Source organism: Ammodytes marinus (assembly GCF_949987685.1).
Source record: "Ammodytes marinus genome assembly, chromosome: 7".
Lineage (NCBI taxonomy): Eukaryota > Metazoa > Chordata > Actinopteri > Uranoscopiformes > Ammodytidae > Ammodytes > Ammodytes marinus.
Window position 1 is genome coordinate 11,682,276 of NC_137211.1, and position 23,477 is coordinate 11,705,752.

At 42.4% G+C, this 23,477-nt stretch overlaps 3 protein-coding genes across 3 annotated transcripts; 2 read left to right on the plus strand and 1 right to left on the minus strand.

Moving 5' to 3' along the window:
* The first annotated feature begins 6,218 nt into the window (after nucleotides 1-6,218).
* On the plus strand, nucleotides 6,219-10,288 carry LOC307253634 (glucose-6-phosphate 1-dehydrogenase-like). The gene is made up of 12 exons (XM_080031754.1): nucleotides 6,219-6,338; nucleotides 7,050-7,087; nucleotides 7,220-7,328; nucleotides 7,417-7,634; nucleotides 7,758-7,916; nucleotides 8,062-8,187; nucleotides 8,716-8,809; nucleotides 8,948-9,134; nucleotides 9,221-9,456; nucleotides 9,776-9,852; nucleotides 9,955-10,047; nucleotides 10,154-10,288. The coding sequence occupies exons 1-12, from the start codon at nucleotides 6,222-6,224 to the stop codon at nucleotides 10,245-10,247; spliced, it is 1,548 nt and encodes a 515-aa protein (XP_079887880.1). The 5' UTR covers nucleotides 6,219-6,221; the 3' UTR covers nucleotides 10,248-10,288.
* Nucleotides 10,289-12,106: 1,818 nt separating this feature from the next.
* On the minus strand, nucleotides 12,107-18,419 carry LOC307253398 (ceramide kinase). Its single transcript, XM_080031426.1, has 13 exons — nucleotides 18,058-18,419; nucleotides 17,174-17,269; nucleotides 16,893-17,030; nucleotides 16,605-16,733; nucleotides 16,412-16,475; nucleotides 16,153-16,298; nucleotides 15,638-15,712; nucleotides 15,338-15,490; nucleotides 15,105-15,210; nucleotides 13,992-14,095; nucleotides 13,196-13,392; nucleotides 12,839-13,107; nucleotides 12,107-12,626 (listed from the first exon to the last, which is right to left on the minus strand). Exons 1-13 carry the CDS (start codon nucleotides 18,179-18,181, stop codon nucleotides 12,545-12,547), a joined length of 1,683 nt encoding a protein of 560 aa, XP_079887552.1. The 5' UTR covers nucleotides 18,182-18,419; the 3' UTR covers nucleotides 12,107-12,544.
* Nucleotides 18,420-20,020: 1,601 nt separating this feature from the next.
* On the plus strand, nucleotides 20,021-22,777 carry naa10 (N-alpha-acetyltransferase 10, NatA catalytic subuni). Its single transcript, XM_080030566.1, has 8 exons — nucleotides 20,021-20,196; nucleotides 20,352-20,450; nucleotides 20,554-20,612; nucleotides 20,733-20,778; nucleotides 20,861-20,976; nucleotides 21,113-21,157; nucleotides 22,043-22,127; nucleotides 22,263-22,777. Exons 1-8 carry the CDS (start codon nucleotides 20,176-20,178, stop codon nucleotides 22,431-22,433), a joined length of 642 nt encoding a protein of 213 aa, XP_079886692.1. The 5' UTR covers nucleotides 20,021-20,175; the 3' UTR covers nucleotides 22,434-22,777.
* Nucleotides 22,778-23,477: the final 700 nt, after the last annotated feature.

The following is a 23,477-nucleotide window of genomic DNA, read 5'->3' on the forward strand; positions in this document are numbered from 1 at the left end:
CTGTAAGACTTGGTCCTTCAAACAACTAGGCACAAGTAACTGCCACACTTCATCATGACGTGCGTCATGAATAACCCTGTATAGCAACCCGTCCCTTTGTTGTATTTTACTCCACTGTTTCAACAGTCTTTTTACCTGACTTGACAGGGCTTTCCTCTCTTTAGGCCCTGGCCTCCTCCCCCGATCCCAAAACGCTCTAAACCCCTTTAGAGTGGAATCACTGGTCTGAAAACCTATGAGCTCGTCCTTAGTGTAACCCGGCAGCGTAGGTGTGTTGCCTTGCCCCAAACTATCCTCACCAGAAACCGACTCGGCAACCCGGATCTGTCTCACTTTGAAGCACTCAAGACCTTTAGTGGCAAGGCCAGGATCCAAAACTGTTCCTCTCCAAATAGGGTTACACACTGCGACACAATTGTCAAACTCTGCATCATGGTCAGTTTCAGGCTCCCCTGCAAACTCCTGCCTAGAGAGTGCATCTGCAGCTGCATTGCTAGAACCAGGACGATACTTAACCTCAAAATCAAAAACAGACAGTTGTGCTACCCACCTCTGCTCTATAGCACCCAACTTGGCCGTCTGAAGGTAGCAGAGTGGGTTGTTGTCAGTCAGGATAACAAACTTAGCACCGAGCAAGTAACCCCGGAATTTCTCAGTAACCGCCCATTTAAGTGCAAGTAACTCCAACTTCATGCTACTGTAATTCCGGTCATTTCTCTCAGCCTGACGTAGTCTGCGGCTAGCGTATGCTATGACCCGTTTTTTGTCCCCCTGCTGTTGACACAACACAGCTCCCAATCCGTTTAGGCTGGCATCTGTCTCAACTACAAAAGGCTGTGTGAAATCTGCAAAGCCCAAAATGGGGGCTGACGTAAGTTTTTCCTTTAAGTGCTCAAAAGAAGCCTCACACTCTGGTGACCACTTTGCACCAACCTGGTGACTTATTTTTCCTGTTTTCTTCACACCTGAACATTTGTTTACTAAGTCATGTAGTGGACCAGCAACTTGTGAGAAACCTTTGATGAATCTCCGGTAGTAACTGCAGAACCCAATAAACGACTGCAACTCTTTAACAGTGGCTGGAACTTTCCAGTTCTTAACAGCGGAGACCTTGGAAGAGTCAGTCCCCACACCCTCTGCTGACACCTGGTGGCCCAAAAACTTCACTGACTGTTGTAAAAATGCACACTTTTGTGGTTTTACCTTAAGACCTGTCTCTGCTAGTCTCTTTAACACTGTCTCAAGTCTTTGCAGGTGCTGTTCAAATGTCTCAGAAAAAACAAGAATGTCGTCAAGATAAACCAGAAGCATCTGAAAAATGAGATCATTCATTGTGACTTGCATAAGTCTCTGGAAAGTAGCTGGCCCGTTACAAACACCAAAGGGCATTCTCACGTACTCGTAGAGACCAAATGGTGTAGTAAAAGCTGTTTTAGCCCTATCTCTCTCATGCATGGCCACCTGGTGGTATCCACTCGCTAGATCAATGGTGGAAAAGAACTGTGCACCCCTTAGTGCATCAAAACTCTCGTCAATCCTCGGGAGAGGAAATGCATCACGTCTCGTCTTTGAGTTGAGTTTTCGGTAATCGACACATAACCTTAGACTACCATCTGCCTTCCTCACAAGCACTATTGGCGAAGCATAAGCACTGGAGCTTTCTTGAATGACTCCCTTTTTTAACAGTTTGCCAATATGTTCTCTGACTTCACTGTACTGTGTGGGTGGGATACGTCTGTATGGCTGTGTCACTGGAATGTCGTCCGTAAGATGGACCTCATGTTGTACTTTGTCAGTGTAACCCAAGTCTTCATCTTCTTTCGCAAACACAAAAGAGTATTTCTCCAACAACAAAGCCAACTGTGCTTGCTGTTCTGGGCTACCGCCTACATTGAGCTCGGCTAAGATAGACTGTACATCTATAGAGGCTTCAGGACGTTTGTCGATACTAACTTGTTCAGTATCTGCTGAGATTCTTTGAAACTGTACTTCACAAGACTCATCGCTTTTCACACTATCTACATGAGTCAAGACACCTAACCGGGTTCTTGGCCTTAGCCAGATATCTTCATCAGACATGTTCATTACCTGCACAGGGAAAATGTGACTCTCAGAAGAAACCAAGGTTGGAACAACAACCAAACCATCAGGCACAGCTGTACCCACAGGCTCCAGCAACAACAAAGGACCATTCTCACTCACAGTTCTGAGTCCCCTAGCCATGACTGTGGCAGCAGATGAAGCGGGCACATGGACTACACCCTTACCAGCTACTCTAGCGAAAGAGAGCTTGTCTGTTACATTTACAGCATGGACACGATGAAAAGCCTCCCTCCAGTGTGAGTCAAGTTTACCCTGTAGTGTGGTGTCAAACTCTGTGTGCACTAACTCCTGGCATTTTTTGACGATGTTCATCCCCACGAGACCTGGAACAGAGGAAGAGTGTGCAGAATCTTTGACTATAAGAAAACCTCGTTCCGGGATAGTCAAACCCATTGCCTCTACATCAAACTCCACATAGCCTATATAAGGTATGTCTAAACCATTTGCTGCAGTGATTTTAAGCCACTCGAAGGCCGAATGCACATCTTCACCCTCTACTGCCAAGTGCTCTCTAAAGAAACCTTCAGAAATTGTGCTGACTTGGCTCCCCGTGTCAAGCAGGCATGGTACTGTAACACCCCGGAGTTTCAACTCAACAGTCTTGCATTCCCCAACTGCGTTCTCTAAGATTTTACATCTGTCTGTCATGTCTTTACGTGAGCCAACTGCTTCCCCCCGTGTTGTGTGGCTCATGACAACCGAGGGTAAGGGTTTTCCTGCTCTACAGAAAGATCAGGTGTCATAACACTTTGGCCCCTTCTAGCATGTGGGCATTTTCTCGCAATGTGGCCGACGCCTTCACACTTGAAACAGATCGGCTGACCATCGGGTGTGAACTTAGGCTGGGCTCTAGCTTGATGCTGAGGCTCTCGGTATGTCGGTTGAGTGCTGCGCCTACTCAGTTCACTTACAGCGCTAGTTAGCTGAGCGAGTGTTTTAGCTAACTCTGCTAGTTGTTTTTCCTGATGGGCTACTGTTTTTTGGACATCGTCTAATACTGTGCATTGGACATTGTTTGTTTTAATAGCGGAATTCTGCGTTTCCGAGACTTCAGACTTAACATGGCTGCTCTTTACAACTCTGGGCTTATGGGACCTGCTGTCCTCCATATCCCACCGGAGGGCTTCATCCCTCACATCTAGAAGACAGGAGCCCGGTCTGTCCCTTACCATCTTCCGGAGTTCACGCCGTAGCGCGGCATCTCTAAGACCCTCAATGAACTGATCCCTGAGAACAGCTTCCTCATTAGCTACTGCATCTGTGGACTGCTTCATTACAGAGCTCAAAAGCTGGGACAATGCATGGGAGTAATCACGGAGGTCTTCCCCGTCAGCTTGTCTACGGTTGTAAAAGGTCTGCAAAAGCTGTGTGGTGCTGCGTTTCTCCCCAAAAGCATTTCTCAAGAAGGAAAACAAATCACTAGGAAACACAGACTGGCCCCTCATGCATAGTCTAACTTCTTCTAAGGCAGGACCACGTAGAAGAGATACTATGTAGTCACACTGTTCTGATGGTGTCTGCTCTCTGGACCTCAAGACCCTTTCAACCTCTTCAATAAACTCTTCAACTGACCTCCCATCTGTACCACCCTCCCCACTGAATGGTGTGATGTGACGTTCTCTTGGAACATAGATGTATGAACGTGCTGGTGCGGGGTTACTATTTTCCCTCTGAGCCCTTGTTTCAGCATTTAACCGGGAAAGCTCATCTCGCAATCTGGCGAGCTCTTGCAAATGACCCTGCATTTCCCCTGTAGCCTTGCTACTTGTACCTGGAACCTGGCTTGGCTGGACATTTTTATCAATAACAGTACCCTCATCTTCCGAATCACTCATGATGAGACCTTTAAGTCTATGCACAGTCCGGTTACAATGTGAAACACCAGTCCAAAATGTGAGTTAAGGATACTATGAAGACAGTCTTTAACTTGATGTCCTGCTGAAGGTTTCTTTTCTTCGCAGCTGAAAATTGAGTCCCTGAATCCTCTTCACAGATGCTCTGGTACCGATGAGTCGTCTCTCCAGGAAGCAGCAAACCTTGGAGCACCTCAGCACGTCTCCCGCTGCTCAACACCTCCACCGCAGGCTGGCCTCACCGACTCAATCACCAAAGGACCTGGAATCTTCACCACTACCGTATTTTCTAAACTAAAACTAAAACTAAATCACTCTGTTGCCAATTAAAAAATAGATTTGTTCTTGCTACACCCCACTCCTGGTACCAAATTATGTAGCCCGTGGAATTGGTTGCCACACAGGACACAATGAATTCGGGGTTTTTGTAGCATTAATTTATTATAGAACACATTTCAATTATTGTGACAGAGTGATATATTTTGATTTAAAAGACTTTATTTATTCCCACAGTGCTCAACAGTTGCACTTAAAATAGAATAGACTTATCCTTCAGTGCTCAACAGTTGCACTACAATTTAACACTAGGAGACCGAATCATAAAAGAAATGAATAAAGTAAATACTAACATAGAAAAAGGCTTCAATAGAAAAATACAGCTAAAGACTAGCTTATAAAATCCTATCATATAAAATACTAGCCTATAAAATACGGCAGTGGCATGACTAAACAGAAAATACAAATCATCACGTTACACACATATTTCGCCACCATAAACATCAACAGGTCATTTAATAATGTAAACAGTAAATGACTCATAATACATATTAGCTTATAACACTTACATTTCAGCAACTTGAACTAAGACAAGCCCTTCCCGAAGTTTCCAGCGGACTTATTTCCCCCGAGTCGTTATCTCTAAAAGATAGACACTGTTAAACGACACTGCGATTCACAAACACACCGCGTGGTGCCATACATCTCATTGCAAGCGAACGCCCACGTTTGGCGACTGGCGCCGAAAATCCCCAGACATCCTAAACAAACACGGCCATCCAACACAAATACTCACTGGTATCGCTATAAAACTGTTCCATACAGCAACAACCGGCAGCATATGTCCATAAGCCACTCTATAAACGCAAACAATGGAGATACCTCGTCTTCACGGAAAAGACCAACGCTGTCCAGAGGTAAACAACGGAAGAAGGGACCAGGATGCATTGGGCGCAGCACTATATAGTAAGACTCAATACTGCCACCCTGTGACCAACCGGCCACACTACCCGTTGCAAACCACCCGCAATCCCATTCCCAAGTACTGCAACTGAAAGTGTTATATTCATAAAGATATCAACTGTACCACCCGGTTACATTAGCAACGGCCCTTGACAGCGGTCTGCTAGCTGGAAATAACAGACCTGTAGAATGCTGTGATTTACATAGGATTCTCAAAGTGCCATGTAATAAGTAAGAATTATAACATTCTGCTAAGGTAGTCTATGTTGCAGAAAGCCATTTCCATAGCATAACAAACATTGAATTTCGACACGGTAACTCAGATTATCAAGATATTGTTACTTACACATGTAAATTGTTTGCTCTGACATATTTTCTTATTTATGTTAGTTTCAACCAAAAACATATGTTTTAAATAGTCCTCTAATTGGCAGCCATCTGTGTTATAGCAGCAATGTGTAAACTGCAATACATTCACTGGATTGTTCGTATGGAAATAGGATAGCCTAATTGAGGCGTTTTGGAATTTATATATAGGCCTATTTGTCCTGCGGGTGGCCGCGATGTCCCTAAAAGCATACAGTCTACCGGAAAATAAAAGGAGAATAAGAAGAAGACGAATTGCAATGCACTGTGGGTGATATCCACCTCGGAGTGACTATGGATGTTCACTTGATCACTCAGCCCTCCGAGGGTCTACATCATATCATAGACATATTTATTATGTCTATGGTCTATATCACGAAGTTCACTTCAGTTTCCAGACAATTGGAACGACACTTAAGATGGCGGCGGGGATTCCCCCGAGGGCAAGTGCCTAGGGAAAGTGAACGAGGGCATGTTGAACGGGTATTGGAACGCAGCGTAACATCAGGGTGCATGGCCATGGAGGCATTCATTCTTTGAAACAATAGGTGGCAGCATTATCGCAATGTTTTTTATTTCACCAAACTGCTTGTGCCGTGTAGCCCGTAGCCATAGTGAAATGAGTGGTGGTCACAGTAGAGACCAAGACCTGCTGGGAAAATGAGCACTGAGCCTTTGAGTCGCTCTGAGCTGTTTGGACAGCTCAGGAGGGAACTATACGGAGAGGAGACGTCCAGTCACTCAAACACGCACATATTCATCATCCTGGGAGCCTCTGTGAGTACAATCTTTTAACTTCTTACAACATGACATGGATAACCACTGCTTCCTCTATTCTAAAAGTATAACTGATTCCCTTGCAATTTCCCATGAGAACAATTTAACGAAGATCTGCTCAAATATTGTTTCAGAAAAGTGCCTGGTGGAAAGTTTACACACTGTGTTTTTTGACACAATTCTATCTGCATTAAACTACAAACAGTGGAAAAAGACCGTTTGAAATGAGATTTGAAAGTGACAGAGGCCCAGCAGAGTTGATGCAAAGCCTCAGGAGAACAATTCACTGTGGGAATATTGCAGTGCGGTAATCAGAATATGAAAGCCAGGGAAAGAGCCCACTTTGACTGAAATGTGCTACATCTACTTTTTATTTGTTAAGCATTGAAAAAAGAGGACGTTAGCCAGACTGTTCTTGGCTTTGAGACTAGTGAAAGTGTTGTTTTCGGTCTTGTTTGTTTTCTGTTTTCTTTTCCTTTTTCGTCAATGTCTGAAACCTATTCAAATTGTTCATGCAGTCACAAAGTTCTGCATAGAGGGTAAGCTCAAAGTTCTCATATTAGTGAAAAGATCCCTTCACTGCATTAGACTTTTGACCGCTTATTTTGAATGTTTACCTGCTCTTTGGACTCTCGAGTGATCCTTTTCAGCAACAGTGATTATCAGTAGTGGTTCATGATCAGATCTTTTTTATTTGTATTATTTGCACAGGGGGATCTGGCTAAAAAGAAGATCTATCCAACTTTATGGTAAGTTAAGAATTGCTGCTCAAACACCAGTCACAGAAAGGGTCACAAGTTGTGTGGTCACTTTGTAATCTGAGGAATTTGACCCTTGGCCAATGTTTTGCATCACTGATTTAATCTCTTTCCCTTCTTAAGGTGGTTATTCAGAGATGGCCTGCTCCCCAGCGACACCTATTTTGCAGGTTTTGCCCGGTCGGACCTGACCGTCAAGGATATCAAGACAGCATGTCTGCCTCATTTGAAGGTATACACAACTAAAGCTATCTGAGAGAAGATTATTCGTTATTGTTTGGGTTGAGTTTTCAGGAATCTTTGTTTCACATATCCCCCAGGTCACTGATGAAGAGAGTGAGTGTCTCTCGGCCTTCTTTAGTAGGAACTCCTACCTTAGAGGCCAGTATGATGACGACAGCTCTTTCGCTCAGCTCAACGCTCACCTGTCTTCTCTGCCTGGGGGAGCTGATGCCAACAGACTCTTCTACCTGGCTCTGCCCCCCACCGTCTACCACCATGTCAGCACAAACATCCGAACCCACTGCATGAGCCACAAGTCAGTATCTGCTATACTCACAATTCAACACAAAACAATAGCATTTTTTTGTATTAGTTAATTTGTTCATTGTTGCTATTTAATCATGTTCGGCTACATCAATCGGCTACATATGTAAAACAGAGGCTGGAACAGGATCATTGTTGAGAAGCCCTTTGGCCGTGACCTCCAGAGCTCACAGGAGCTGTCAGCCCACCTGTCATCCCTGTTCACTGAGAACCAGATCTACCGCATAGACCACTACCTGGGTAAAGAGATGGTCCAGAACCTCATGGTGCTCAGGTAACAAGCTCCATACACACATTTTAACACCGGTAAACAAGAACGTCATAATTAAGTTGAGTGCTCATTATCCCTCATCTCTTTCTTCCTGCGTCGCCTGTATAGAGCCTTTTTTTTAGCATTGTTTGTATTCTCTCACTTCCAGGTTTGGAAATCGCATCTTTGGACCCATATGGAACAGGACTAGTGTGGCCTGCGTGGTCCTTACCTTCAAGGAGCCTTTTGGCACTCAGGGCCGTGGGGGATACTTTGATGACTTTGGTATTATTCGGTGAGAGACAATACATTGAGATACTAGAACTACCGTCAGCAGGTAATATGCCTTTTGTGAGGCATACAATTGCAGAACGGTGAAAGTACAGTGGTGGTAGGCAATGCTTTAAACTAAAGAACGTAACGCTCTTAAGAAGCTACAATATGGTACATGGCCACTGCAAAGTGGTAATATGTAAGGTTGCAGTAACTTTTGACCTCCAAAATCTAACAAGTTCACCTTTAAGTCAAAGTGTAAGTTTCTGTTTTAATATGACAAAAATGTAATGTGACAGTGACCTTGACCTTTGACCTCCAAAAATCAAATCAGTTCATTCTTGAGTCAGATTCGCCATTTGTGCAGGCGTTGAAGATATCCTTCGAAGTGTTCATGAAATATTGCATAACAAGAATAGTACAGACGGACCGCAAACAACCAAAAAACATAATGCCTTTGACTATTAAAAGTGAAAACACTCAATGTAATGTTATTGTTACAATAGAGGCCTTTACTCGCCATGATTCCAGTTCTTGTCTCTTGATGTAGAGATGTCATGCAGAACCATCTCCTTCAGATGCTGTGTTTGGTCGCCATGGAGAAACCTGCTTCCACCAGCCCAGATGACGTGAGGGACGAGAAGGTAGCACCAATGATTGGATGACTGGAAACAGTAGGACGTCTGTGCATGTTTTCTGTCTAAAGACCTGGGACATGGACGCTCCGTCCATGTCCCAGCATGGGCAATTCCAGTTGACATGTGTTTATTGATGTGCTGTAGGTGAAGGTGTTGAAGTGTATATCTCCTGTTGCTGGGTCGGATGTGGTGCTCGGCCAGTACATGGGGGACCCTGAGGGGGATGGCCACTCCAAACTGGGTTACCTGGATGATCCCACCGTACCAGAAGGCTCCTGCACACCAACATTTGCCACCGCTGTGCTCTATGTCCAGAACGAAAGATGGGATGGTAAGGGAATATTTCTTATTCTCCTCACTTTTTTCTGACCTGTCGTGTTTTTTCACCCTTCACACCTGAACCGCCCTTTCCACCAGGAGTTCCTTTCATTCTCCACTGCGGTAAAGCTCTGAACGAGCGCAAGGCAGAAGTGCGCCTGCAGTTCACAGATGTGCCGGGAGACATTTTTGGCAACTGCTGCCAGAGGAACGAGCTGGTGGTGCGAGTGCAGCCAAACGAAGCCATTTACCTGAAGATGATGACCAAGAAGCCTGGGGTTTACTTCAGCCCAGAGGAGACTGAGCTAGACCTCACTTACAGGAGCAGATACAAGGTGCTGCAGGCTCAACCAAATCACTGTATCTTCATTCAGGTCCAACTTTTGGTCTCTCATGCCACTTAAATTGTTTTGATTTTGAGGTGAAGCTTGATAGATATTCAGTTTTTCACAGTCCTATTGATGGTGTTGTTACACACTAAAGATTGGATAGAGCTGTAGAGAGGCGACAAATAGTCAAAATCTAAAGATGGCCACCCAATGGTTGATACTTTTGTTATTGTTGTAATATTTACAACATATTATATATATTTATATAATGCCACATCCTATCCAAATAAAAACAGTTTATTAACAGCTGCCATCTTTTGTACAGAATGTAAAGCTCCCAGATGCTTATGAGAGGCTCATATTGGACGTCTTCTGTGGAAATCAGATGCATTTTGTCCGCAGGTGGGTTGAAGTTTAATGTCACAGTTGATTGTCTGGTTACTTTATTTTAATGTATTTTATTTATTTATTTATTTACCTTAACTGCTCCTCTTTCTTTCTCAGCGATGAGTTGCGAGAGGCCTGGAGAATCTTCACCCCACTCCTCCACCAAATAGAAAAGGAGAAGACGCATCCCATCCCTTACACATACGGAAGGTAAAACCACAAATCTGTTTCATGAGACAGAAATATAAAGATGAGGCCCATTTTTCCTTTTTTCAACAATTGTTTCTCTTCATCCTGTCTTTTTTGTCGTTTATAGTCGTGGTCCGGATGAGGCAGATGAACTCAAGAAGAGGGTGGGATTCCGCTATGAAGGAAAGTACAAGTGGGTGCAGCAGCCCCACACAACATGATGCCCACAGTTACACACACTCATGTATACACACGCACGAATGCGCGCGCACACACACACACACCCACACACACACACACACACACACACACACACACACACACACACACACACATACATAGACCATTGTAAGTAAGTTTACAAAGAATAAAGTTTACATCAATGTTTGACTGCTGTACCTAACCTTGATTTTGTCTGCATGTAAAACAAAAACACCATTATTATACTGTATACTCTAATCATCGTATAATAATGAACATTGAGATTCAAAAACTAACTGTATAAACCTGATTTCAGTGTTCAACTGTAAAGAGTTTTTTAAATAAATCATCACTCACTCTTCTGCCTGCCCATTTTTCTTTTTTCTTTCAACCTCATTGGCCACACCTAACACCTATGGCCTTAAGCAGGCCCGCCCAGACAAATGACTGGGCCCCTGAAAAGGTCCAGTCATTGGGCCCCCTTTACTCATACTGAACTTGTATCAATGTGCATGATGCGCTTATTCCTACATAAACACACACCTGTACACAGGGCCGGTTCTAGACAGTTAGATTAGGGTGGGCTAATAGAAATAATAGTGGGCAGAGATACTGAAATGTTTTGCCCTTGCAAGATCTTGGCACATTTACTGTAACATTTCCTGTAATGTAAGCTTAGACACACCAATGCTGTAGGGGGGGTTTACCATGATACCACTGCTACCAGAAGCTTTCCTCATCAGTATAACAACCATCTACCACCTTCGTTTAAAGGCTAAATATGTAATTTTCTTAGAAAATAATAGATAGAATATACACAGAATAATTTGCAGAACACAGAATACTGACATTAAGGAAAGGGGGTCTAAAGCCCTTGAAAGTTCCCTCTTTTTTTCCTTTCTTTTCTGGTACCCTGATTTGTGTCCAGGTCCTGGCATCACTGAGCTTGCTAGGTTAGCTTGCTCATCATCAATACATTGCTAACGCTTGTTTGGTTGACCTGCTGCATGCGTCGGTTTCGAGGGGGAAAAACGACCCATGATATTTTTAGTTTTTCAATATAAAATGTGATATATTTTACCCAAGTAACAATGAATAAAATGTTTTATTTTAATATAGAAAGTTATCTTGCAAATATAGCGTTCATAATAAAGGTTGGCTAAGTTAGGTCATCTGCAAAAAATTTAAATAAAAAAAATCTCTCTGGGCCCCCCCTGGTGGCTGGGCCCTAGAAAGCTTTCCCACTTTCTACCCCTTATGGGCGGCCCTGGCCTTAAGGGATATGAGACTTGTAGAGCAAGAAAAACTCTACTTACATGATTGTTTGCATGTTGAGACTGTCTAAAGTACAGTATGCCTGTTGTCTGCTATCAGTGGGCCTATGTGTACTGTCATCACCAAATTTCGATGACACTTAACGAGATGCATGCAAAGCAACAGCAGCAGCACATCATGATACTATTAGGTAAGGCTGGTTCATCTGGTTTGTAAGAACAGGTGAGTCACTATATTACAGTAAAAAACAAAGCAGACATGTTTGAGCCCCGGCTCAGGTAAGAATGTCTTCCAGGTAGGTGTTAAACTTAATTCAAATCACTGTTAATTTTACCCAGTTAATCTCTCACAATGCATGAATGAGTTACAACTTCTGTTTACCTATTGATTTTTCTCAACTGTCTGCAGCTGACCAGTTTTCTTGTCACCCATGTCTGTCTCTCTCTACTAGGTTTGTGGCCTAGCTGTGTAAATCCTATCTACAAACACTCAAATGCATACATATTTTGACCAATAACGGACCATTCTTTCGTCCTCTGGCAGCTGGTGGGAAGAGGAGCAAAGTCAAACAGAAAAAAAAGGAAGCTGTTTTTATTTTATTTTATTCAGTTACAAAATGTACACTGCACTGCTGAACTACAATAAAGCATAAAGAAGTCAGGTCCGTCCTTTATTGCATTAAGATTTTTTTTTCTTGTCTTGACATTTCCAAACATTTTTATTCTCTGGAAGCTCAAGTGAAAATAAATAACATTTGCAAACATGACCAAAAACTTCATACAAAACCTTCTACATGTTCTGATTTCTTCAGCAGACAACCCTGCAGTACAGATATGTTTTTAGTAGTGTAAAAACACACACTAATTTAAGAATAAATAGCTTATTTTATTTCATGAAAACGCAAAAGTGCCTGAAATATCAGGTAGTCTTTGGCCATGACAGACTGCAATTAGAACATTCTATTTGGCTTTGCCTTGTGAAACATTCCCATTGTCACTTTTCCCTCATCATTCAAAATAAGACAATTTGTGCATGATGTCCTTCAACATTCGTAACTGCAGTTGTGCAAGGCTGCTTTGTCCTCGATGCCTCTGGCGTACAGACGCACTAACTGGCCGTGGATCCTGAGAGAGGAAGTGAATGGTTAAAAAGAGAAAAAAACACTCATCCTTTGGAACCTGTGCACTATTAATTTTCTTTATTTTTTTCCTGTTTGTAAATGATTGAGCCGAGTTACATTTCAATTTGAACTTGACCCTTGAAAACATCAGGAGGAGGCTACGATATTGCATGAGATTTTTCCAAAACACTACACGGATGATTGAACACATCCTACCTGCAGAGGACCTCTGTGACGGGCAGAATCTCTCCATCACAATTCCACACTGACACGGCAGGAGCTTTGCGGCAACACAGACCACACAGGAAGGGGCTCGCTGTCTTCTGCTCTGCCAGGTGCTGCTGGGAACCGATACGGCTTACGTTCTCCTCATCCATCCCAACACTGGAACCTCCCATCTCTTCATATTCTTCCTCTTCATGGCCAGATGGGAGGGAGAAACGGACGGCCTTCACGCGGTGGACCTCCACAAACGGCAGGTCAAACTAAGGAAAAAAGCAGAAGAGAGAAATTGGGTCAGGCGTTGTTTAAACTTGCCAGGCCAGCTTTGTTCAACAGTAAAAGTGCTAGTACCTGGTCCTGTGTGCTCGTATGCCTATGGAGGAACTTGAGGAATGACAGCGGGTGAGTGTCCCACACCAAGATGAGGTCCCCTGTTCCGTCTGCCAGGTGAGCGGAGGGGGACAGGCCCAGGGGACTCCTGGGACACGAGCTGGACATACAAGTGAGAGACACACACCTGAACCTGCCCTCCACCTTCACCCACTCACCTGAAGAGACAGAGAAATGAAGAGACATGATGCTTCATTCAAACAAATCCCTACTGTATATACATCACCGACGATTCATTGAGGACCATACTGCTATGTTTGCATGTTTTAGCCCATCGTGCATGCCTTACTGCTAAGTATTTACAAAACAGGCTATACTTTTTGGGTTGTTTTGGTGGCCTATACATTTCAATTCACTCTGTACTTTCAACTGCATTACCACAACACAACGAAATTATATTATTTATGGTGTATTGCCTCTTTCAATCAGGTTTTCAGACACTGCATGTGTTTAATGCACAGAAAACATAGTGAAATGAAAATGTCAAGTTAGAGAAAACTACACTATGCTTCATTTAAGTGCAGTACGATAAAACAGTGGTTTACAGGACAGGGTCAGGACTGTGCCATTACACGTTGCTTCTTCTTTTTTGCGATGTACTAGAACATTCGCTCTGTACAACCTGACTAGGGAGTTACAAGCCAAAAAAAATTATTCTTTAAAAATATACATGATATCTTCTCAGTATGCTAAAACCAACGCAAACTCAGGACTTTTGTGTGTGTGTGTGTGTGTGTGTGTGTGTCTACGTTATTACCTTCTGAGTCACTGCTCAGCTGACTGAGGTGGGTGCTGTACAGGGAGCCTGTGTCTGAAGAGTTGGAGAAAAGTCTTTCTGTGCTTCTGGAGCACACACTGCACCTAAACACACACACACACATACACACACACACACGTTATGCACAAATAATTTTCACTGTGGTGTCTGTCAAGCGTGTGAAATACCAAGCTACTCGACCTCAACAACCATTTGTAAGAGCATCATAACGCATTTGCTGACAGCCAGTGACAGCTTCCTCAGACAATGGCAGAGGCATTGTACACTTTAACAGAACACAGAGGCTTCCCTTTCATTAAGATCAAGTTCCGCCTGCCATGCTACATACCCTCCTTAAGGTACACCTAACACCAGAGCCCCCTGCTACAGGTGCTAGCAGCCACGGTGTCGCCAACTGTCAGTTGAATAATTATGATGCTTTCTCTCTTACTAATGAGAAGACTTTTACATTTGAAGGGTTCATATTGCCCTCATTCTGATATTGCTTTGATAAGGACATGCAGAAAGGGGAGTCCTGTCACAAAAGACTGTAACTAGCTTTCATCATTTCTAGAGGTTCATATGTAACCTGGGATTCTTCCATAACCAACACCATCATGTACCCTTGTTTTCTCAGCCATTACTCTTGTTATCCAGATGAGTCACTTAATAATTCAGTAGCCTTACACAACTCATTTCAAGGAGAGACGCTACATAAAAACATCATTGTGGAGTGGGTATTTATGTAAAGTTTGTTTCGCCTTGCATAGCTGAGACACACAACACTGGAAACTTAAGTATTGAATAGTGATCATCAAGTCACCTCTGCTATAGTGAGAGAGTGCAGAAAAAAGGATTTGTAAACAGTAAATACAGTACGAGGGACTTGACAAATGACATAATTAAAATAGAGAAAACACATTGCAAAACATATAACGCCCCCATGTTCCCAGGTTGGATTTTAGTTTTTAGTTTTTTTTTGTTTATGGTGTAAAATCCAAAATATCACAACATTTTTATGGGACCAGGATCTGTTTCTGTTTTTCTAAAGTCTGTCTTGTGTTTATTATTAAGATGTGTTGTATACACTCTTTGTCTGTGCTGATGTTTTACCCTGATAGGCATCGTGTTCTATCTCTAGGACTGGAGAGCTCCGGGTCTGCTGGTAGATACTGAACCACGCCTGCATAGCTTCTGTTGCTCAGGTACACCATGGTGCCTAGACAAAGGAGAGAAATTACAGTAGGTGAGCTGGAAATGTGTGCTAGATGTAAACAAAACATGATTAAAACTAAATAAAAAAGAACATTTGAAGAGAAATGCGGTTTAGAACCATGAGTACATACCTGAATAGTCATATCGGAGAGGTCCCATCCAGCGGCGCTTTTCGCTCTCAGCCAGTACGTCGCCGTAAAAGCCATAGCCCAACAGAGACACTGAGTAGCCCACCAGAGTAGAAGCTTGGTGGACTGAACACACATCCAAAGGCTGAGAGTCTCCTGCAAGGAATTGTGGGTAGTTAAGAGGGGCTATAGGGTTTAAACTATGGGGCTAAGAGTAGACACATTTACTTAAGATGTTGATTTGAAAACAAGAAAAAGGCTGTGATTTTTGGAATTTTCTTAATATTTGAAATCCTTTCTCACCAATGATGATGTGCAGAGCTGAAGTGACAGTATCAATCACTCCCACCGTGGCATAACACACACAGTCAGTGGAACCTACAACAGAGACAATACAACAGCATGATTGGCTCTGATCCTACCATTGGAAGCATCTGTGGCCATTTCACTGTCCTCATGCATCCACATGATTCACACATGTTTTACTATCTGCATGTATTAATTTACTCACTGACCACTGTTGAACTGTGAATTTTGTTGTTGTTGTTGGTCTGTTCTGTACAAATGACATCGATTGCGTATCTCTCCATTCTGGCTCTCTGCTCTGTTGCTCTTCCTGAAGTTTATTCCATTAATTTCCCTAGTCAAGATTTTTTTAAGGTATTGTATGCTTTACAGGTTCTAACGCCCCCTGAGGCAAATTTGCTATTTGTGATACTGTGCTATGTAAATAAAGTTGATTTGATTTGATGCGTCACTGCTCTAAATCTAACTCCCATCAGTATAAGAAAAGGCTTTCTTAATGACAGTGGCATTACCTGCAGGGATGATGCCGATATGAAGCGGACAAGGCTGCAAAGTGACTGCGGGATCATTCTCACAAAGGCCGGCCTCTTGTTGCGTCCGCCCAATCAAACCGTGAAGAATTTCGCTGAACATGCCGTCCCCGCCCACACAAACCACACTGTTGATGGCAAACACAGGAGTTTCTGTTATGAAAGCACCTCCAAGCGAGCTTAGCTTTTGACATGCTTTCATATCACAGTGTTTGCACTGTGTGATGCTGACAGCTCTCACCCGTCAAAGCCTGTCAGGTCCTTCTTCAGGAGGTGGTCTCTGGCTTGGTTTGCCCGCTCAGTCACTAAACAATAAATGTTATGATAACATAAGGGCTGCAAATACCCTTTCATTCGCTATTTCTTAGGTTAAGTATCTGTATCAGTAAAAAATGAAACTTTTCTCCAGATGTTGTTGCTTCTCACATATTCACCTATCACATGAGAGCTGATACCCGCCAGCTCAAACAGAGGGGCAACCAGAGAATGGTAGATCTGTCTTCCTTTCTTCTTCCCTCCAAAGGGGTTGATAAACACCAACAGCCTGTGTGGGCGCACAGGACCTGGAAGATACAATTTGGAATATAACAGGTTGTTGAGAGCCAGCAAACTCCGGGGAAGTTGAAAATAACTAATCATCGAACTAGTCAAATCATGACACATTTAGAGGACATGGGAGCCGTTATATCAGCTCAACGCCTTGTCTAATTATCCCTCCTCACTGTGTGTTTTGAGTGCATTTCTTAGGTGTTTCGTCCACTGGTCTCTGAGGACCCGACCGGGGCAGCTGAACTGGGTCCGGCCCAGTCTCCAAAGTAACCCCTCAGAGCCCCCACTGCTGCTGCGCTTCACATAGAAAACTGGAGGCAGATGGTAGAAATAGAAGACAAACCCATTCTGTAAAACCACAGTATCAACTGTAACATGTGGGACTAAATCATAAAGCTATAGTTTGTTACACACTTTGATGTAATTTATTATTATGTCATGATTCATAAGTCACCTGTGAAGTCCTTTTCCGTGTCCTCGACTGACTTCTGGGGCAGGATCTCCACCCGGCCCTCCTCCACTCCAATCACCTCTGCAACAGGTACTGAAACTTGAATCACACACATACACAGACACAAGGTGTAAGAGTCAGTGGCATTCTAATAGAATGTGTGTTCAAATGCAACCCCACAGTGTAGTTCCCGAGTTATTCTTTAAGACTTTTACAACAGATTTTGCAGCAAACTTTCTATCTATTAAAATCCCTTTCTCCTCCCTGTGTGTGTGTGTGTGTGTGTGTGTGTGTGTGTGTGTGTGTGTGTGTGTGTGTGTGTGTGTGTGTGTGTGTGTGTGTGTGTGTGTGTGTGTGTGTGTGTGTGTGTGTGTGTGTGTGTGTGTGTGTGTGTGTGTGTTTTGTGACACAGCCCTAGATCGTGACCTTGTGCCAGCCAGCAGGGGTATGTGAGTCCTCTACAGCCTGTTTTTCAGTAAACTGGGAGTTGTGTTACATGTCAGTGCTGCTTAACTTGTTCTTCACGTTTTCTGCAAGCGTTCCCTCCCTGTTAACGTCCGATCTACATAACCTATGTAAGATGTCATCATGATTGCTTTGTTTTAAGTCTTTTTCCTAGTCTACTTTTTAAAGACAAAATGCTGTTTTGTTTTTCATCAGTAGCCTACTTTTTCTTACCGCTCCTCGCAGAAGGGAAACTGATTGTGGTAGTGTTGCACACATAGCTACTGTATGAGGTTGCACAGCATCAACTTGACGCGTCAACTGAACATAAAAACAACGTTAATAATACTGGGAATGCTTTTTGTGCCGCACTAGCGAGACCTTGCGTCTTCAGAGCGCGATCTAATCGATCGAGAGATACTTTGGGTTGAAGAGTCACCTACTTGTTTTCCTGTCGCGATTCTTCTTATCTACCTCGGTCCAGTTGAAATGCCAGCCTGTGAGGACGGCCCGGTATCTTTTACTCTCGACCCACAAACTTGACTCCAGCCTCAGGTCTGTCTCCATCTGTGAAGGCGATTTAGCCACAGCGTCGCTTTTTCTCAGAAAACTTCTATAATCACATTTTCACACTCATAAAGTTTACATCTCGGAGGCAATCTCGACTCGCCATCAGTCAACAACAGAGCACGGTCCTAATCTGACGTTTGAAAGTTGTCATCTTCTTCTCACTCAACCTGAAGATCCTCTTCTTATTTTTCTTCTCTTTTTTTTGGACACGTTTGGTGGAAGACGCGGTCAGGCATACAGGGTGTTATTCTGAAAATAAGTATCGGGCCGTTTCCTCCAGTTCCTCCTGGTGACACCTGCTACATTTGCATGTTGCGATGCTGATTGGATGCGTGTGGTTAACCTGAAACAGGCCTATCACCATGTTGGCCAATAACTATAGCAACATAAATCATTTTGTGATTGAGAAAAGGAGTTGACCTTGTCAGTCAACTATAAAATATACAGGATAACTTACAGCAAATAAGATGACTAACAGGGTTAAGTAGCCTAATAGATAGATTGAGCCCTTTAAAATTACAATAGCACTTGTGAAAACCAAGAAGACAGGTTAATAATTATAGGCCTATAATTATTTTCAAACTGTGTTAAAATGCCTGCAGACTTTTTCATTATTCTGTAGTTAGGCTACTACACAGGATATGTAGCCTATACTTTTATAGTTTTCTATAGGCCTAGCAGAGTCAAAAAAGCAGGAAGGTATGGTGCTGGGCCAATTACGCAATATAGCCTACATTTCTAAACCAGAGATTTTGAGGGGGTTGGTATACTTTTTCCGTCCAAATTATGATGTGTTATATGTGTTATTATTTATGGCATATAAATTAATTGAGGCTGAGCCATTCATGAATTAAGCATTCTGATGCAAATGTTTCATGTGTAGGCCTATTGTTAAGACACAATTTATTAGCAATAGGTTAAAAAATAATTAGGTTAATAATAATACATAAATAGCCTACATTGCATCTTAACCATAAGTTTGTGGGGCATTTTATGGGGCTCCTTTGTAGCTAAGGGCCCAATGAAAATTCCAACATTTGACATAGTCCGCCTCTGATTGTAACAGAGTATTTTCTACATTTCTTGCACTGGGCATAGAATTTGTTACGTTTTATTTTGGAATAATGAAGTCTGTGTATTAAATAGAATAAAACAGAAATAGAGTTGTTTGAAGTTGTTTATAGCTGTTTCTTCTATAAATCCTGAGGAATCAACATTTATTTTGAAGACTGTGTGTGCATGAATGCAGCTGTGTATTTTATGTAGTTTCCTTGTGGAAAAAAAGGTAAAAGAAAAGTAACAGCAACTAATTGGCACGCAAACCCTGCATTCCAAATCACATACTTTTTCTGTTTACTACAGTAGGCTGCTAAAGAACAGAAGAGTTTAAGGGCCACAGGAGAGAAAAAAATCAGATAGGGAAGATTTTCTTTTCATTATGTCGAGAAATGTCAAGAATAAAGACGAATACTCCAAAATGCTATTGGAGTTAGTGGGGCATGTATGAATTGTAAGCATACTACAATTGACGTGCATGAATTGGGACATCCTAAATCTTTGTCTGGCATACTAAATAGTGGGGACGTATGGGGATTGGAACTCAGGGAAAGGATCTAGTGGGAGGTGAAGGATAATGCAGACTAGTGCTTCCTGTAAAAAAAATGCATAAAGTTTACCATAACAGTCAACAGCACAACATCCGGGTTATTGTCGACGTGAAGAATCCTTTTCAAAATAAAAGTAATCTGTGGATGGTTTCGTGCCCAATGCAACGATTACAGGTTTTATGTTGAAGTCCCAGCACACGCTATGACCGGAAATGCCTGTCGTTATTCTGGCACGCTCCTTCCTGTCTTCCCTTCTTTGCTAGCAAAGTTGAATTAGCCAGCTAGCTCTCTAAACTTTATTGTGTAATTATTATGATTTGATTAATAGGTGTTGTATATCTGATTTTTCTCAACCGCAGTCCGGATAACAAACTAACTAACAAAATGAACATACGAAACGCAAGGGTAAGTGTTCTGAGATTCTCTCGACAGCCATGCTGTTTCTAACATGTAGCTAAGCTAGTTGATGCAGCCTAATCGTTAGCTGACCACATATCTCCGACCCAGGAGTCACCATCCGGCCATGCATCTTTCTCACGTTCAGTTTATCTTTCTTTCAGCCGGAGGACCTTATGAACATGCAGCATTGTAACCTGCTGTGTCTTCCAGAAAACTACCAGATGAAATACTATTTCTATCACGGGCTGTCATGGCCTCAGGTGAGGTCATCCTGTTTCTGCTGACACCTCTGCTTCCATCATCTAAATACATATAGTGTTTACGTTTGTTTATTTGACAAAATGTATGTTTCTGTCGTTTCAGCTCTCATACATTGCAGAGGACGAAAATGGCAAAATCGTGGGATATGTCCTGGCTAAGATGTGAGTGTGTATTGTATTTGTGTGTGTTTATGTTTTATTTTATTTTACCTGACATCACTTGAACAAACATGATCAACAATGTGTTCTCCCCCTCAATTTGTTGTTGTTGTAAATTCTTAGGGAAGAGGACCCAGATGATGTGCCCCATGGACACATCACATCGCTGGTGAGAACAGGCATCTCATACATCTTCATAATTAATATTACACGTTGGTGTTTTTTGTTGAACCCTGCTCTGTGTCTTGCAGGCAGTGAAGCGCTCCCATAGGCGTCTCGGCCTGGCTCAGAAGCTGATGGACCAGGCCAGCCGGGCCATGATAGAAAACTTCAATGCTAAATATGTCTCTCTTCATGTTCGCAAAAGGTGGAGTGGATTTCTATTTGTTTTTACTCCTATTGTACGGTTCTCTGTTTCCCATATGTGCTCTGGCTCAGACTCTGTCTGTGTTAGTGCTCTTGTTTTCAATGGACTTACCAATCTTTTTTTCTCCCCACTGCAGCAACCGAGCAGCCCTGCACCTGTACTCGAACACACTCAAGTTCCAGTAAGGATTTTTTCAGTGCCAACATTATTTCCATTTCTTGTAATTTCTCAGTTTTTTTTGTAACATATATAATTGTGGGTTAATGTATTTTACACAGTATGTGTGGACATAGCCAAGATTTTCTGAAATAAGTCATGAGTAAAGCTAGACCCATGATGTAGCTGAGCTATTTATTTTTATTTTTTTTTGGGCATTTTTTTTTATGCTTTATTTGACAGTGCAGAGAGATAGAGGTGAAATGGGGCAGAGAGGGGAGTGACATGCAGAGAACGACCGCGGGTGGGAATCGAACCCGGGTCTGCTGCTGGGCCCGGCCCGGGAGGGGGACGCCTTACCGACTGAGCTAAAGGCGCCCCCTAGCTGAGCTATTTTGAAATATTAGAATCTGTGTATATTTGGTACGTAAATGAGCACCAAAGATAGTTCTGAGGTCAGAAAAATGATGAAAGTGTGGTTGTGTATGTAGACTCGGCCCAAGATAAATATCAAGAATCTTTTCTATGCACGAAAGTGCTTCGTTGGGCTATTTGTTTCTGACTACATGTTCATGATACAGTTTCCAGCATTGCCAACTCTGCAGTACTGCAGCTGTGTGCAAAGCTTTTGATGTCAAATATTTTTTTTTTTATGTTTTTAAAATGTCAGGAAAACTATTCTGGTGGGAAAAAACTAAATCCTTAACTTACTTATTTGGCCCAAACTAAGAAGCTACCAATATCTATATTTAAAAAATATATATTTTATTCTATTTTATATCCCCACATTCCCATTATAAAGATAAGAATGATATGACCTCATTGTGCTCAGTTATGGCTTACGTCCCTGACCCTGCAATACAGTATTCCTCTGACTAAAACTGATAATCTTCTTGTTGCTCCTCCACAGGATTAGTGAGGTAGAGCCTAAATACTATGCAGATGGGGAGGATGCCTACGCCATGAAGAGAGACCTGTGCCACATGGCAGATGAGGTGGCTTAATTCACATTTAACATTCTATGTCGACACATGTTGATTTTCACCATCTCCTTCTCACCTCGGACAAGAGCATGAGCAGGTTCTGATTGTGAATGAGACGAGTCATGTTCTTGTTGTTGTGTTCCACAGTTGAGAAAGCCCGGAGTGCGTGTGTCTGGTCAGGAGGCTCATTCTGGCCACAGCCTGACAACTTCTGGCGACCAGGAGCGAGACAGCGGAGGAGAAAGCAAAGAGCTGAGTGAAGTCAGCGAGGCAACAGAAAGCACAGACGTTAAAGATTCTTCTTCTGATTCACAATGACGCCACAGTCCTAGACATTTTTAAATTCATCCCCCACTTCCACTTTTTATCTATATTTGACAATATCTCTGGCTTTACAAACTGTGACTATCTGTGCGTCAAAACCCACCATTCCATCGCTGTTTTTTTTTTCTTCAGTCTTGCTTTTCACGGCAGTGATGAACAAAAAGTCTTGGATAATGACATGAATCGAAATGAAACAAAAATTGGAAAAACTGGTGTCAAGTGTTTTTATTGGATTGCTGTTGTCTTTACCAAAAGATTTACAGAATTGAAAACAACCTGTGCTTTTAACATTGTCTCTATCTGGCCTATTCAACAGAATGACTGCAAATAAATCTTTCAAATAATTTCTGTATTGCACTTATTTTAGTTAGGGATCATAAAAGCAGCAAGTTTTTTTTCTTGTTCTTATGCGAGTAGAATATAACATTCAGGTAACAGTGATTATTGTGCCATTTGAGTTGGCCTTGGCTTCTATGTAGTAAAGAGGTTCAACAATTAAATATCTGAATATATTTAGTTAAAACAAGACTTGATTGTAAATTTCTCATGACATTGTACAATATGCCATCTGAACAGCCAGGAAGAGGTATTTTTGTTGTAAGCGTTCATGAGATGCACATGCTCTGTAGTAAAAGTTCCCATTGATGAAGAAGTTTGTTAGGGGATTTGACAATTTTCAACTTTGGCGACTCCTAGTTACGGCCTAAAAAAGAACCGCATTGCACTATGTTACCCCACTGTGGATCTGACCCTTGGGCATTGATGAATGAGCTTAAATAATCATATAATACACTATAATAATGATATATCCCTACATCAAAGGGATTAAAGATTAAGTGAAAGGCATGCCAATCAACAAAGAAAGTCACTCAAAGACTGATTTCCACAATGAATCTGGACTCAGTTGCTTTTCTTTTATGACTGGTGTCCTTTGTCAAACTGGCTTTTCATGCAAATGTCATCTATGTCTGTTAGAGGAAGGAAACAGGAGAGGTACTGTACGTGATAGATAACTGCAAATGACTCACATTGACCTTT

Coding starts and splice junctions, on each gene's coding strand:
- LOC307253634 (XM_080031754.1), top strand. CDS start 6,222: ATGAGCACTGAGCCTTTGAGTCGCTCTGAGCTGTTTGGACAGCTCAGG. Junction 7,088..7,219: donor AAGATCTATCCAACTTTATG/GTAAGTTAAGAA, acceptor TCCCTTCTTAAG/GTGGTTATTCAGAGATGGCC. Junction 9,135..9,220: donor CCAGAACGAAAGATGGGATG/GTAAGGGAATAT, acceptor CCTTTCCACCAG/GAGTTCCTTTCATTCTCCAC.
- LOC307253398 (XM_080031426.1), bottom strand. CDS start 18,181: ATGGAGACAGACCTGAGGCTGGAGTCAAGTTTGTGGGTCGAGAGTAAA. Junction 16,299..16,411: donor GACCTGACAGGCTTTGACGG/GTGAGAGCTGTC, acceptor TGCCATCAACAG/TGTGGTTTGTGTGGGCGGGG. Junction 13,393..13,991: donor GCTGAGCAGTGACTCAGAAG/GTAATAACGTAG, acceptor CTGTCTCTTCAG/GTGAGTGGGTGAAGGTGGAG.
- naa10 (XM_080030566.1), top strand. CDS start 20,176: ATGAACATACGAAACGCAAGG. Junction 20,197..20,351: donor TGAACATACGAAACGCAAGG/GTAAGTGTTCTG, acceptor TCTTTCTTTCAG/CCGGAGGACCTTATGAACAT. Junction 22,128..22,262: donor TGTGCCACATGGCAGATGAG/GTGGCTTAATTC, acceptor TGTGTTCCACAG/TTGAGAAAGCCCGGAGTGCG.